The sequence below is a fragment of the Tachypleus tridentatus genome, chromosome 10 (genome assembly GCF_004210375.1).
Source record: "Tachypleus tridentatus isolate NWPU-2018 chromosome 10, ASM421037v1, whole genome shotgun sequence".
In the NCBI taxonomy this organism is placed as follows: Eukaryota; Metazoa; Arthropoda; class Merostomata; order Xiphosura; family Limulidae; genus Tachypleus; species Tachypleus tridentatus.
Window position 1 is genome coordinate 121,259,297 of NC_134834.1, and position 18,459 is coordinate 121,277,755.

Here is an 18,459-nt window from a genome sequence, read left to right on the forward strand (position 1 = left end):
TCGTTTGCAACATATTCTGACTTTATTATCGTTTCATGTAATGAATAATTGATTTATTCTCTCTCGTTGTAGTACAACGTCAAGTAAGTGAAGATTTGTCGATATCAAACTTTTTTTGTAAAATCATCCCATAGGTGATAATTGCGAGTACACGTAAGTAAAGCGAAAGGAATGGCTAAAACAGGCCTGTTTAGTTGAGGGCATGTACGAGCATGTTGGAGGGAAAACAACAGCCTTTTTAAACTTAGGTGAGTTAAGGGGTAGGTCAGTATGTGTAGAAGAAAGAATAAATAAAAACAGCACAGAATTTTATAAATCATTTCAACTTGATCATGGAATAATTGGAAGTCCTAACTCATAGAAGAAACGTAAATAATCAACCTTTTGATCAAACATTACAACAAAATCTCGCCTTTTCAATTTGAGACCGACTTATCTCCCTGTTTGACAGAAAGGGCTATGTTCATCATTTTGATCTTAATTTACAGGATCTAAACGGACTGTGAGGCTGCGGCTCCATAGTCCGCGTTACTTTCCCCATAAAGTTGTATTTTTATCTCGAGTTTTGATTTTGTAGGTTTAAAGATATGGCCGTGCATAAGGAACTGACCCACATGGAGAGACATTCGTTCTTTACATCTAGATAACGTATACAAAGAGAAATTACAAATTAAATCAATACGTTTTTAATAAGTTACGATTAATATATACCAGATGCATAGTTTCATACTTTCGCCAAATAAATTAAGCAGGTTGAGAGATGATCAAAGTATTTCTTCTACACATGAAAAAGTTGGATAATTATTTGTCCTTGTATTCGAAGAAACAACCTTTAAAGTTACTGAGAGAGAATTATTGATTTTGTATAATAAATACAGTCGAGAAACTACCGTAATAACAGGGGACGGTTAATTTTAAGTTGAAATATCAGTTATGTTTGTGAAGCAGGAGGTTACATTTAACGAGGATAGGTTAAAATTCTGTGTGAAGTAATTAATTAGGGCTACACTTAGGTAAAATAGGGTACTTTGTGAGAAACGCTACGTTTGTTACCCTTCTAAATCATTATTTCAGTTGTTGTGCTGAAAATGATAAATTAGGGTCTATTTTAACTCAACAAAACAAATGTTAAAAGTCATCTGCCAATATTACTCATAAGGAACATTATAAAATAGCTCAGTGTTTATTTTACTTTTAATAATCTTAATTCGGATTTATTTTCTATGAAACAGAAATATTGTGTCGTAGCAAAACGGAAATGTAACAGACTTTTTTTATGTGATGATAGGTTTTAAAACAAACAAAACATGTTATCGAAATAATGAACATTTTATCAAGGGCTAGCTTATCTGTTGATGAAAGAGGCCTTCAAGGATGCGTTTATACTGCACGACAAATCCCGAGAAGACAAGTCTGTGGAACCTCTGCCCTCGAGTCAAGTCACACCAGTGAAGTTATCAAACGACATTGAGTTTCCCGCTACTTACGAACCTCCTCGTACCGTCCAAGACACGAGGGCCATACTTCACCGACAATGGACTGGATTTTGTCGTCACCGTCAGCCCCTGGACATGGTTCGTGATTATTTCGGTGAAAAAATTGCATTTTACTTCGGTTGGGTCGGGACGTTAATTACGTCACTGTGGATGCCTGCTTTGCTTGGAATAATTGTATTTTCTGTCGGAGTTGCAAGAAAGTATGTAACAATGTACACGATATTTAGTAATGTATGTAACAATGTACACGATATTTGGTAAAGTATGTAACAATGTAGGGATATTTGGTAACGTATGTAACAATGTACACGATATTTAGTAACGTATGTAACAATGTACACGATATTTAGTAACGTATGTAACAATGTAAGGATATTTGGTAAAGTATGTAACAATGTACACGATATTTAGTAACGTATGTAACAATGTAAGGATATTTGGTAAAGTATGTAACAATGCAAGGACATTTGGTAAAGTATGTAACAATGTACACGATATTTAGTAACGTATGTAACAATGTAGGGATATTTGGTAAGGTATGTAACAATGTAAGGATATTTAGTAAAGTATGTAACAATGTACACGATATTTAGTAACGTATGTAACAATGTAAGGCTATTTGGTAAAGTATGTAACAATGCAAGGACATTTGGTAAAGTATGTAACAATGTACACGATATTTGGTAAAAGTATGTAACAATGTAGGGATATTTGGTAACGTATGTAACAATGTACACGATATTTAGTAACGTATGTAACAATGTAGGGATATTTGGTAACGTATGTAACAATGTACACGATATTTAGTAACGTATGTAACAATGTAGGGATATTTGGTAACATATGTAACAATGTACACGATATTTAGTAACGTATGTAACAATGTACACGATATTTAGTAACGTATGTAACAATGTAAGGGTATTTGGTAAAGTATGTAACAATGTACACGATATTTAGTAACGTATGTAACAATGTAAGGATATTTAGTAACGTATGTAACAATGTAAGGATATTTAGTAACGTATGTAACAATGTAGGGATATTTAGTAAAGCATGTAACAATGTACACGATATTTAGTAACGTATGTAACAATGTAAGGATATTTGGTAAAGTATGTAACAATGCAAGGACATTTGGTAAAGTATGTAACAATGTAAGGATATTTGGTAAAGTATGTAACAATGCAAGGACATTTGGTAAAGTATGTAACAATGTAAGGATATTTGGTAAAGTATGTAACAATACAAGGACATTTGGTAAAGTATGTAACAATGTAAGGATATTTGGTAAAGTATGTAACAATGCAAGGACATTTGGTAAAGTATGTAACAATGTAAGGATATTTGGTAAAGTATGTAACAATGCAAGGACATTTGGTAAAGTATGTAACAATGTAAGGATATTTAGTAAAGTATGTAACAATGTAAGGACATTTGGTAAAAGTATGTAACAATGTAAGGATATTTAGTAAAGTATGTAACAATGCAAGGACATTTGGTAAAGTATGTAAAAAATGTAAGGCTATTTGGTAAAGCATGTAACAATGCAAGGACATTTGGTAGAGTATGTAACAATGTAAGGATATTTGGTAAAGTATGTAACAATGCAAAAACATTTGGTAAAGTATGTAACAATGTAAGGATATTTAGTAAAGTATGTAACAATGTAAGGACATTTGGTAAAGTATGTAACAATGTAAGGATATTTGGTAAAGTATGTAACAATGCAAGGATATTTGGTAAAGTATGTAACAATGTAAGGCTATTTGGTAAAGTATGTAACAATGCAAGGACATTTGGTAAAGTATGTAACAATGTAAGGATATTTGGTAAAGTATGTAACAATGCAAGGACATTTGGTAAAGTATGTAACAATGTAAGGATATTTAGTAAAGTATGTAACAATGCAAGGACATTTGGTAAAGTATGTAACAATGTAAGGATATTTAGTAACGTATGTAACAATGTAGGGATATTTGGTAACGTATGTAACAATGTACACGATATTTAGTAACGTATGTAACAATGTAGGGATATTTGGTAACGTATGTAACAATGTACACGATATTTAGTAACGTATGTAACAATGTAGGGATATTTGGTAACGTATGTAACAATGTACAACGATATTTAGTAACGTATGTAACAATGTACACGATATTTAGTAACGTATGTAACAATGTAAGGATATTTAGTAACGTATGTAACAATGTAGGGATATTTAGTAAAGTATGTAACAATGTACACGATATTTAGTAACGTATGTAACAATGTAGGGATATTTGGTAAGGTATGTAACAATGTAAGGATATTTAGTAACGTATGTAACAATGCAAGGACATTTGGTAAAGTATGTAACAATGCAAGGACATTTGGTAAAGTATGTAACAATGTAAGGATATTTGGTAAAGTATGTAACAATGCAAGGATATTTGGTAAAGTATGTAACAATGTAAGGCTATTTGGTAAAGTATGTAACAATGCAAGGACATTTGGTAAAGTATGTAACAATGTAAGGATATTTGGTAAAGTATGTAACAATGCAAGGATATTTGGTAAAGTATGTAACAATGTAAGGATATTTAGTAAAGTATGTAACAATGCAAGGACATTTGGTAAAGTATGTAACAATGTAAGGATATTTAGTAACGTATGTAACAATGTAGGGATATTTGGTAACGTATGTAACAATGTACACGATATTTAGTAACGTATGCAACAATGTAGGGATATTTGGTAACGTATGTAACAATGTACACGATATTTAGTAACGCATGTAACAATGTAGGGATATTTGGTAACGTATGTAACAATGTACACGATATTTAGTAACGCATGTAACAATGTAGGGATATTTAGTAAAGCATGTAACAATGTAAGGATATTTGGTAAAGTATGCAACAATGTAAGGATATTTGGTAAAAGCATGTAACAATGCAAGGACATTTGGTAAAGTATGTAACAATGTAAGGATATTTAGTAAAGTATGTAACAATGTAAGGACATTTGGTAAAGTATGTAACAATGCAAGGACATTTGGTAAAGTATGTAACAATGTAAAACTATTTGGTAAAGTATGTAACAATGCAAGGACATTTGGTAAAGTATGTAACAATGTAAGGATATTTGGTAAAGTATGTAAACAATGTAAGGCTATTTGGTAAAGAGTATGTAACAATGCAAGGACATTTGGTAAAGTATGTAACAATGTAAGGATATTTGGTAAAATATGTAACAATGCAAGGACATTTGGTAAAGTATGTAACAATGTAAGGATATTTGGTAAAGTATGTAACAATGCAAGGACATTTGGTAAAGTATGTAACAATGTAAGGATATTTAGTAAAGTATGTAACAATGTAAGGACATTTGGTAAAGTATGTAACAATGCAAGGACATTTGGTAAAGTATGTAACAATGTAAAACTATTTGGTAAAGTATGTAACAATGCAAGGACATTTGGTAAAAGTATGTAACAATGTAAGGATATTTGGTAAAGTATGTAACAATGCAAGGACATTTGGTAAAAGTATGTAACAATGTACACGATATTTAGTGACGTATGTAACAATGTAAGGATATTTAGTAACGTATGTAACAATGTAGGGATATTTAGTAAAGTATGTAACAATGTACACGATATTTAGTAACGCATGTAACAATGTAAGGATATTTAGTAACGTATGTAACAATGCAAGGACATTTGGTAAAGTATATAACAATGTAAGGATATTTGGTAAAGTATGTAACAATGTAAGGATATTTGGTAAAGTATGTAACAATGCAAGGATATTTGGTAAAGTATGTAACAATGTAAGGATATTTAGTAAAGTATGTAACAATGCAAGGACATTTGGTAAAGTATGTAACAATGTAAGGATATTTAGTAACGTATGTAACAATGTAGGGATATTTGGTAACGTATGTAACAATGTACACGATATTTAGTAACGTATGTAACAATGTAGGGATATTTGGTAACGTATGTAACAATGTACACGATATTTAGTAACGTATGTAACAATGTAGGGATATTTGGTAACGTATGTAACAATGTACACGATATTTAGTAACGTATGTAACAATGTACACGATATTTAGTAACGTATGTAACAATGTAAGGATATTTAGTAACGTATGTAACAATGTAGGGATATTTAGTAAAGTATGTAACAATGTAAGGATATTTGGTAAAGTATGTAACAATGCAAGGACATTTGGTAAAAGTATGTAACAATGTAAGGATATTTGGTAAAGTATGTAACAATGTAAGGATATTTGGTAAAATATGTAACAATGCAAGGACATTTGGTAAAGTATGTAACAATGTAAGGCTATTTGGTAAAGTATGTAACAATGCAAGGACATTTGGTAAAGTATGTAACAATGTAAGGATATTTGGTAAAGTATGTAACAATGCAAGGACATTTGGTAAAAGTATGTAACAATGTAAGGATATTTGGTAAAGTATGTAACAATGCAAGGACATTTGGTAAAGTATGTAACAATGTAAGGATATTTGGTAAAGTATGTAACAATGTAAGGATATTTGGTAACGTATGTAACAATGTAACAGGATATTTGGTAAAATGTATGTAACAATGTAAGGATATTTAGTAAATGTATGTAACAATGTAAGGATATTTAGTAAAGTATGTAACAATGTAAGGATATTTGGTAAAGCATGTAACAATGTAAGGACATTTGGTAAAAGTATGTAACAATGTAAGGATATTTGGTAAAGTATGTAACAATGCAAGGACATTTGGTAAAGTATGTAACAATGTAAGGATATTTAGTAAAGTATGTAACAATGTAAAACTATTTGGTAAAGTATGTAACAATGCAAGGACATTTGGTAAAAGTATGTAACAATGTAAGGATATTTGGTAAAGTATGTAACAACAATGTAAGGCTATTTGGTAAAGTATGTAACAATGCAAGGACATTTGGTAAAGTATGTAACAATGTAAGGATATTTGGTAAAGTATGTAACAATGCAAGGACATTTGGTAAAGTATGTAACAATGTAAGGATATTTGGTAAAGTATGTAACAATGCAAGGACATTTGGTAAAGTATGTAACAATGTAAGGATATTTGGTAAAAATGCATTATGTAACAATGCAAGGACATTTGGTAAAGCATGTAACAACGTAAGGATATTTAGTAAAGCATGTAACAATGTAAGGACATTTGGTAAAGTATGTAACAACGCAAGGACATTTGGTAAAGTATGTAACAATGTAAAACTATTTGGTAAAGTATGTAACAACGCAAGGACATTTGGTAAAAGCATGTAACAATGTAAGGATATTTGGTAAAGTATGTAACAATGCAAGGACATTTGGTAAATGCAACAATGTAACAATATTTAAACGATATGTAACAATGTAACGCATGTAACAATGTAAGGATATTTAGTAAAGTATGTAACAATGTACACGATATTTAGTAAAGTATGTAACAATGTAAGGATATTTAGTAACGTATGTAACAATGTAAGGACATTTGGTAAAGTATATAACAATGTAAGGACATTTGGTAAAAGTATGTAACAATGCAAGGACATTTGGTAAAGTATGTAACAACGTAAGGATATTTGGTAAAGTATGTAACAATGCAAGGACATTTGGTAAAGTATGTAACAATGTAAGGATATTTGGTAAAGTATGTAACAATGTAAGGATATTTGGTAAAGTATGTAACAATGTAAGGATATTTGGTAAAGTATGTAACAATGTAAGGATATTTGGTAAAGTATGTAACAATGTAACAATGTAAGGATATTTGGTAAAGTATGTAACAATGTAAGGATATTTGTAAAGCATGTAACAATGTAAGGATATTTGGTAAAGTATGTAACAATGCAAGGACATTTGGTAAAGTATGTAACAATGTAAGGATATTTGGTAAAGCATGTAACAATGCAAGGACATTTGGTAAAGTATGTAACAATGTAAGGATATTTGGTAAAGTATGTAACAATGCAAGGACATTTGGTAAAGTATGTAACAATGTAAGGATATTTGGTAAAGTATGTAACAATGCAAGGACATTTGGTAAAGTATGTAACAATGTAAGGATATTTGTAAAGTATGTAACAATGCAAGGACATTTGGTAAAGTATGTAACAATCTAAGGATATTTGGTAAAGTATGTAACAATGCAAGGACATTTGGTAAAAGTATGTAACAATGTAAGGATATTTGGTAAAAGTATTTGGTAAAGTATGTAACAATTATTTGGTAAAGTATGTAACAATGGGACATTTGGTAAAGTATGTAAAACGTAAGGATATTTGGTAAAGCATATGTAACAATGCAAGGACATTTGGTAAAGTATGTAACAAATGTAACAATGGATATTTGGTAAAGTATGTAACAATGCAAGGACATTTGGTAAAGTATGTAACAATGTAAGGATATTTGGTAAACAACGCAAGGACATAAAAGTGTAACAATGTAAGGATATTTGGTAAAGTATGTAACAATGCAAGGACATTTGGTAAAAGTATGTAACAATGTAAGGAATTTGTAAGGAACAACGCATTTGGTAAAGCATGGATATTTGGTAAAGTATGTAACAATGCAAGGACATTTGGTAAAGTATGTAACAACGTAAGGATATTTGGTAAAGTATGTAACAATGCAAGGACATTTGATAAAGCATGTAACAATGTAAGGATATTTGGTAAAAGCATGTAACAATGCAAGGACATTTGGTAAAAGTATGTAACAATGTAAGACCATTTGGTAAAAGCATGTAACAATGCAAGGACATTTGGTAAAAGTATGTAACAATGTAAGGATATTTGGTAAAGTATGTAACAATGCAAGGATATTTGGTAAAGTATGTAACAATGTAAGGATATTTAGTAACGTATGTAACAATGCAAGGACATTTGGTAACGTATGTAACAATGTACAACGATATTTAGTAACGTATGTAACAATGTAGGGATATTTGGTAACGTATGTAACAATGTACACGATATTTAGTAACGTATGTAACAATGTAGGGATATTTGGTAACGTATGTAACAATGTACAACGATATTTAGTAACGTATGTAACAATGTAGGGATATTTAGTAAAGTATGTAACAATGTAAGGATATTTGGTAAAGTATGTAACAATGTAAGGATATTTGGTAAAGTATGTAACAATGCAAGGACATTTGGTAAAGTATGTAACAATGTAAGGATATTTAGTAAAGTATGTAACAATGTAAGGACATTTGGTAAAGTATGTAACAATGCAAGGACATTTGGTAAAGTATGTAACAATGTAAAACTATTTGGTAAAGTATGTAACAATGCAAGGACATTTGGTAAAGTATGTAACAATGTAAGGATATTTGGTAAAGTATGTAACAATGTAAGGCTATTTGGTAAAGTATGTAACAATGCAAGGACATTTGGTAAAGCATGTAACAATGTAAGGATATTTGGTAAAATATGTAACAACGCAAGGACATTTGGTAAAGTATGTAACAATGTAAGGATATTTGGTAAAGTATGTAAGAATGCAAGGACATTTGGTAAAGTATGTAACAATGTAAGGATATTTAGTAAAGCATGTAACAATGTAAGGACATTTGGTAAAGTATGTAACAATGTAAAACCATTTGGTAAAGCATGTAACAATGTAAAACATTTGGTAAAGTATGTAACAATGCAAGGACATTTGGTAAAGTATGTAACAATGTAAGGATATTTGGTAAAGTATGTAACAATGCAAGGACATTTGGTAAAGCATGTAACAATGTACACGATATTTAGTAACGTATGTAACAATGTAAGGATATTTAGTAACGTATGTAACAATGTAGGGATATTTAGTAAAGTATGTAACAATGTACACGATATTTAGTAACGTATGTAACAATGTAAGGATATTTAGTAACGTATGTAACAATGCAAGGACATTTGGTAAAGCATATAACAATGTAAGGATATTTGGTAAAGTATGTAACAATGTAAGGATATTTGGTAAAGTATGTAACAATGCAAGGATATTTGGTAAAAGTATGTAACAATGTAAGGATATTTAGTAAAGTATGTAACAATGCAAGGACATTTGGTAAAAGCATGTAACAATGTAAGGATATTTAGTAACGTATGTAACAACGTAGGGATATTTGGTAACGTATGTAACAATGTACACGATATTTAGTAACGTATGTAACAATGTAGGGATATTTGGTAACGTATGTAACAATGTACACGATATTTAGTAACGTATGTAACAATGTACACGATATTTAGTAACGTATGTAACAATGTAAGGATATTTAGTAACGTATGTAACAATGTAGGGATATTTAGTAAAGTATGTAACAATGTAAGGATATTTGGTAAAGTATGTAACAATGCAAGGACATTTGGTAAAGTATGTAACAATGTAAGGATATTTGGTAAAGTATGTAACAATGTAAGGATATTTGGTAAAATATGTAACAATGCAAGGACATTTGGTAAAAGTATGTAACAATGTAAGGCTATTTGGTAAAAGTATGTAACAATGCAAGGACATTTGGTAAAGTATGTAACAATGTAAGGATATTTGGTAAAGTATGTAACAATGCAAGGACATTTGGTAAAGTATGTAACAATGTAAGGATATTTGGTAAAGTATGTAACAATGTAAGGATATTTGGTAAAGTATGTAACAATGCAAGGACATTTGGTAAAGTATGTAACAATGTAAGGATATTTGGTAACGTATGTAACAATGTACACGATATTTAGTAACGTATGTAACAATGTAGGGATATTTGGTAACGTATGTAACAATGTACACGATATTTAGTAACGTATGTAACAATGTACACGATATTTAGTAACGTATGTAACAATGTAAGGATATTTAGTAACGTATGTAACAATGTAGGGATATTTAGTAAAGCATGTAACAATGTAAGGATATTTGGTAAAGCATGTAACAATGTAAGGATATTTGGTAAAGTATGTAACAACGCAAGGACATTTGGTAAAGTATGTAACAATGTAAAACCATTTGGTAAAGTATGTAACAATGCAAGGACATTTGGTAAAGTATGTAACAATGTAAGGATATTTGGTAAAGCATGTAACAATGTAAGGCTATTTGGTAAAAGTATGTAACAACGCAAGGACATTTGGTAAAGCATGTAACAATGTAAGGATATTTGGTAAAGTATGTAACAATGCAAGGACATTTGGTAAAAGTATGTAACAATGTAAGGATATTTGGTAAAGTATGTAACAATGCAAGGACATTTGGTAAAGTATGTAACAATGTAAGGATATTTGGTAAAGTATGTAACAATGCAAGGACATTTGGTAAAAGTATGTAACAATGTAAGGATATTTAGTAAAGTATGTAACAATGTAAGGACATTTGGTAAAGTATGTAACAATGCAAGGACATTTGGTAAAGTATGTAACAATGTAAAACTATTTGGTAAAGTATGTAACAATGCAAGGACATTTGGTAAAGTATGTAACAATGTAAGGATATTTGGTAAAGTATGTAACAACGCAAGGACATTTGGTAAAGCATGTAACAATGTACACGATATTTAGTAACGTATGTAACAATGTAAGGATATTTAGTAACGTATGTAACAATGTAGGGATATTTAGTAAAAGTATGTAACAATGTACAACGATATTTAGTAACGTATGTAACAATGTAAGGATATTTAGTAACGTATGCAACAATGCAAGGACATTTGGTAAAGCATATAACAATGTAAGTATATTTGGTAAAGTATGTAACAATGCAAGGACATTTGGTAAAGTATGTAACAATGTAAGGATATTTGGTAAAGTATGTAACAATGCAAGGACATTTGGTAAAGTATGTAACAATGTAAGGATATTTGGTAAAGTATGTAACAATGTAAGGATATTTGGTAAAGTATGTAACAATGTAAGGATATTTAGTAAAGTATGTAACAATGTAAGGACATTTGGTAAAGTATGTAACAATGTAAGGATATTTGGTAAAGAGTATGTAACAATGCAAGGACATTTGGTAAAGTATGTAACAATGTAAGGCTATTTGGTAAAGTATGTAACAATGCAAGGACATTTGGTAAAGTATGTAACAATGTAAGGATATTTGGTAAAGTATGTAACAATGCAAGGACATTTGGTAAAGTATGTAACAATGTAAGGATATTTGGTAAAAGTATGTAACAACGCAAGGACATTTGGTAAAGTATGTAACAATGTAAGGATATTTGGTAAAGTATGTAACAATGTAAGGATATTTAGTAAACTATGTAACAATGTAAGGACATTTGGTAAAGTATGTAACAACGCAAGGACATTTGGTAAAAAGTATGTAACAATGTAAGGCTATTTGGTAAAGTATGTAACAACGCAAGGACATTTGGTAAAGTATGTAACAATGTAAGGATATTTGGTAAAGTATGTAACAATGCAAGGACATTTGGTAAAGTATGTAACAATGTAAGGATATTTGGTAAAGTATGTAACAATGCAAGGACATTTGGTAAAGTATGTAACAATGTAAGGCTATTTGTAAAGTATGTAACAATGCAAGGACATTTGGTAAAGTATGTAACAATCTAAGGATATTTGGTAAAGTATGTAACAATGCAAGGACATTTGGTAAAGTATGTAACAACGTAAGGATATTTGGTAAAGTATGTAACAGTGCAAGGACATTTGGTAAAGTATGTAACAATGTAAGGATATTTGGTAAAGTATGTAACAATGCAAGGACATTTGGTAAAAGTATGTAACAATGTAAGACTATTTGGTAAAGTATGTAACAATGCAAGGACATTTGGTAAAGTATGTAACAATGTAAGGATATTTGGTAAAGTATGTAACAATGCAAGGATATTTAGCAACGTATGTAACAATGTACACTAGCACTAGATATATACAAACACTTCTTATCAATACAAACAATTGATACATACAAACACTTGTTATCAATACTAACACTAGATACACGCAAACACTTGTTATCAATACCAACACCAGTTAGAGGCAAACACTTGTTATCAATACTAACACTAAATACATACAATCACTTGTTATCAATATTAACACCAGATACATACAATCACTTGTTATCAATACTAACACTAGATACATACAATCACTTGTTATCAATACTAACACTAAATACATACAAACACTTGTTATCAATACCAACACCAGATACATACAATCACTTGTTATCAATACTAACACTAGATACATACAATCACTTGTTATCAATACCAACACCAGTTACAGGCAAACACTTGTTATCAATACTAACACCAGATACATACAAACACTTGTTATCAATACTAACACTAAATACATACAATCACTTGTTATCAATACTAACACTAGATACATACAATCACTTGTTATCAATACTAACACTAAATACATACAAACACTTGTTATCAATACCAACACCAGATACATACAATCACTTGTTACCAATACTAACACTAGATACATTCAATCACTTGTTATCAATACCAACACCAGATACATATAATCACTTGTTATCAATACTAACACTAGATACATGCAAACACTTGTTATCAATACCAACACCAGATACATACAATCACTTGTTATCAATACTAACACTAGATACATACAATCACTTGTTATCAATACCAACACCAGATACATATAATCACTTGTTATCAATACTAACACTACTAGATACATGCAATCACTTGTTATCAATACCAACACCAGATACATACAATCACTTGTTATCAATACTAACACTAGATACATACAATCACTTGTTATCAATACTAACACTAGATACATACAAACACTTGTTATCTATACTAACACTAGATACATACAATCACTTGTTATCAATACTAACACTAGATACATACAATCACTTGTTATCAATACCAACACCAGATACATACAAACACTTGTTATCAATACTAACACCAGATACACGCAAACACTTGTTATCAATACTAACACCAGATACACACAAACACTTGTTATTAATACCAACACCAGATACACACAATCACTTGTTATCTATACCAACACTAGATACATACAATCACTTGTTATCAATACTAACACTAGATACATACAATCACTTGTTATCAATACTAACACTAGATACATACAATCACTTGTTATCAATACTAACACTAGATACATACAATCACTTGTTATCAATACTAACACTAGATACGTAGAATCACTTGTTATCTGTGCTAACACTAGATACATACAAACACTTGTTATCAACACAATATTTAGATAATAGAATTAAAGTTTCTTGTCCTGCAGACTTTGAGTTTACTGTAAAAACTCATTTGTGAGAAAAACTATATTTAGTTGTATATTTTGTAATTTGTGAACAATAATATATAGCACAGGTTAAGAGAGTATTCGAGCACTACACATCTGTCGGTGTTAGGTTGACAATACTGTTTCACCTCAAGCTAGCCTTGGAATACAGGATAGCTGTTATAAGGAGACAAACAAATTTAGGGTTAACAATAGTCTTATTAAAAACTTATATTAATGTTATTAACTTCTGTAAAACCACAGGTGTTGTAACAAGACAAGAACGTTTCATTTAGTTCCTTTGTAATAATAGTTTTTGTGAACATAGGGCTGACGTATTATTGTACATTTACTTTACGTATAACCATAGCTTCTTAGATTAGTAAACAAACGTTTTTATTGTTTGTATCTTGGTGTCCTGTAATTTATTTTTTATTATTAATATTAGTTTAGCCATATTTTACTTTAGTCTTGTGACAGATGTTCTAAATAGAAGACCTTAATTGTCCATGGCAGAAGCTGCTGTGCTAATAACACAGGTAACCGTTACGTGAACGTAGCTAACTGAACAATCAAGTAGTTGTTATATGAACACGAATAACTGACCACACAGGTAACTATTACGTAATCACAGCTTACGGACCACATAGGTAACTGTTACGTGAACACCGCTAACTGAACAACCAAGTAGTTGTTATATGAACACGGATAACTGACCACACAGGTAACCGTTACACTATCATAGCTAATAATCTATGAGTATATTTTCTTTACAGCCTCTAAACGTTTTGTAATGTTCCTTATAGTTTACTTTTATAATTTAAAAATGTATTTATTATCTACAGGATCAGCGATACGAACAATATGGAGACAGGATCTTCGAATTCCACTCAGTAAGTTTACCTTAATATAATCAAAACCTCGTTCCTGTCATATAGACTTCATACCTGTTTTTTATTTACATATAGATTGCATCCTTGTATACTCATGAATATTTCATCCCTGTCTTCCAATGTACTAGCATATAGCCAGTCAAAAACGACAAAGCAAGTTTTGTTATCCGCCCCAATAGATGAATTAAATAAAACTTGACTAATAAAATCAGACAAGTACAGTCGAGGCAGTCAAACGTCGATTAATTATTTTGTAAGTCAATTAAAACTAAAATCATTCATGAAATACATTTGTAGTTTATTCATAGGATGGTTAAAATCAGTTACTTTAAAAAAGTCCTTAACACAGTAGCTATAATATAATATATAAAACACAGTAGCTATAATATAATATATAAAACACAGTAGTTATAGTCAGTTATAATACATGGTAGGTATGGTACAATAATATAACGTGGTTGTTATGATACTATAATTAAACAAAGTGGTTGTATTTGTTTGTCCAATTTCGCGCAATGAAACTGAAGGACTATCTACAATAGTTGTTCCAAGTTTTGAAATGGTAAACTAGACAAAGCGAAGGCACTCGAATCGTTCACGACACCTCTTGGGACACATTTAATGAATGAACAGAAAGTTTGATTATAACAAGTTAGTTAAATGATAATACCTAGTATTTAGTTAGTTATAATGCAGTTACAGTTCAACAATTAGGGTTAGTTAGCTATAATACCTAGTATTTAGTTAGTTATAATACAGTTAAGGTTCAAGAATTAGGTTTAGGTTAGCTATGATACCTAGTATTTAGTTAGTGATAATACAGTTACAGTTCAACGATTAGGTTTACGTTAGCTATAATACCTAGTATTTAGTTAGTTATAATACAGTTACGGTTCAACAATTAGGTTTAGATTAGCTATAATACCCAGTATTTAGTTAGTGATAATACAGTTACGGTTCAACAATTAGGTTTAGATTAGCTATACTACCTAGTATTTAGTTAGTTATAATACAGTTACGGTTCAACAATTAGGTTTAGATTAGCTATAATACCTAGTTTTTAGTTAGTTATAATACAGTTACAGATCAACAATTATGGTTAGGTTAGCTATAATACCTAGTATTTAGTTATAATACAGTTACAGTTCAACAATTAGGGTTAGCTTAGCTATAATACCTCGTATTTAGTTAGTTATAATGCAGCTACAGTTCAACAGTTAGGATTAGGTTAGTTATAATACAGTTACAGTACAACAATTAGGGTTAGGTTAGCTATAATACCTAGTATTTAGTTAGCTATAATGCAGTTACAGTTCAACAATTAGGGTTAGGTTAGCTATAATACCTAGTATTTAGTTAGTTATAATACAGTTACAGTTCAACAATTAAGTTTAGGTTTAGGTTACCCAACAATTAGGTTTAGATTAGCTATAATACCTAGTTTTTAGTTAGTTATAATACAGTTACAGTTCAACAATTAGGGTTAGCTTAGCTATAATACCTAGTATTTAGTTAGTTATAATGCAGTAACAGTTCAACAATTAGGGTTAGGTTAGCTATAATACATAGTATTTAGTTAGTTATAATACAGTTACAGTTCAATAATTAGGTTTAGGTTAGCTATAATACCTTGTATTTAGTTAGTTATAATGCAGTTACAGTTCAACAATTAGGTTTAGGTTAGCTATAATACCTAGTATTTAGTTAGTTATAATAGAGTCACAGTTGAACAATTAGGTTTAGGTTAGCTATAATAATATTTAGTTAGTTATAATACAGTTAGTTAGTTATAATACAGTTACAGTTCAACAATTAGGTTTAGATTAGCTATAATACCTAGTTTTTAGTTAGTTATAATACAGTTACAGTTCAACAATTAGGGTTAGCTTAGCTATAATACCTAGTATTTAGTTAGTTATAATGCAGTTACAGTTCAACAATTAGGGTTAGGTTAGCTATAATGCCTAGTATTTAGTTAGTTATAATACAGTTACAGTTCAACAATTAAGTTTAGGTTAGCTATAATACCTAGTATTTAGTTAGCTATAATACAGTTACAGTTCAACAATTAGGGTTAGGTTAGCTATAATACCTAGTATTTAGTTAGCTATAATACAGTTACAGTTCAACAATTAGGGTTAGGTTAGATATAATACCTAGTATTTAGTTAGTTATAATACAGTTACAGTTCAACAATTAAGTTTAGGTTACCTCTAATACCTAGTATTTAGTTAGCTATAATACAGTTACAGTTCAACAATTAGGTTTAGGTTAGCTATAATACCCCGTATTTAGTTAGTTATAATACAGTTACAGTTCAACAATTAGGTTTAGATTAGCTATAATACCTAGTTTTTAGTTAGTTATAATACAGTTACAGTTCAACAATTAGGGTTAGCTTAGCTATAATACCTAGTATTTAGTTAGTTATAATGCAGTAACAGTTCAACAATTAGGGTTAGGTTAGCTATAATACCTAGTATTTAGTTAGTTATAATACAGTTACAGTTCAATAATTAGGTTTAGGTTAGCTATAATACCTTGTATTTAGTTAGTTATAATGCAGTTACAGTTCAACAATTAGGTTTAGGTTAGCTATAATACCTAGTATTTAGTTAGTTATAATAGAGTCACAGTTGAACAATTAGGTTTAGGTTAGCTATAATACCCCGTATTTAGTTAGTTATAATACAGTTACAATTCAACAATTAGGTTTAGGTTAGCTATAATACCCCGTATTTAGTTAGTTATAATACAGTTATAGTTCAACAATTAGGGTTAGCTTAGCTATAATACCTAGTATTTAGTTAGTTATAATGCAGTTACAGTTCAACAATTAGGGTTAGGTTAGCTATAATGCCTAGTATTTAGTTAGTTATAATACAGTTACAGTTCAACAATTAAGTTTAGGTTAGCTATAATACCTAGTATTTAGTTAGCTATAATACAGTTACAGTTCAACAATTAGGGTTAGGTTAGCTATAATACCTAGTATTTAGTTAGCTATAATACAGTTACAGTTCAACAATTAGGGTTAGGTTAGATATAATACCTAGTATTTAGTTAGTTATAATACAGTTACAGTTCAACAATTAAGTTTAGGTTACCTCTAATACCTAGTATTTAGTTAGCTATAATACAGTTACAGTTCAACAATTAGGTTTAGGTTAGCTATAATACCCCGTATTTAGTTAGTTATAATACAGTTACAGTTCAACAATTAGGTTTAGATTAGCTATAATACCTAGTTTTTAGTTAGTTATAATACAGTTACAGTTCAACAATTAGGGTTAGCTTAGCTATAATACCTAGTATTTAGTTAGTTATAATGCAGTAACACTTCAACAATTAGGGTTAGGTTAGCTATAATACCTAGTATTTAGTTAGTTATAATACAGTTACAGTTCAATAATTAGGTTTAGGTTAGCTATAATACCTTGTATTTAGTTAGTTATAATGCAGTTACAGTTCAACAATTAGGTTTAGGTTAGCTATAATACCCCGTATTTAGTTAGTTATAATACAGTTACAGTTCAACAATTAGGTTTAGATTAGCTATAATACCTAGTTTTTAGTTAATTATAATACAGTTGCAGTTCAACGATTGGGGTTAGCTTAGCTATAATACCTAGTATTTAGTTAGTTATAATGCAGTAACAGTTCAACAATTAGGGTTAGGTTAGCTATAATACCTAGTATTTAGTTAGTTATAATACAGTTACAGTTCAACAATTAGGGTTAGGTTAGATATAATACCTAGTATTTAGTTC

The 18,459-nt window shown here is 30.0% G+C and overlaps 1 protein-coding gene across 1 annotated transcript in view; it reads left to right on the top strand.

Moving 5' to 3' along the window:
• The window catches only part of LOC143228473 (anoctamin-7-like), an 81,154-nt gene that overhangs the window by 42,326 nt on the left and 20,369 nt on the right, over positions 1-18,459 (top strand). Inside the window, exons 8-9 of the mRNA XM_076459726.1 lie at positions 1,324-1,696; positions 14,642-14,689. Of these exons, the coding sequence (XP_076315841.1) occupies positions 1,324-1,696; positions 14,642-14,689 (421 nt within the window). The remainder of the gene's footprint in view (positions 1-1,323; positions 1,697-14,641; positions 14,690-18,459) is intronic.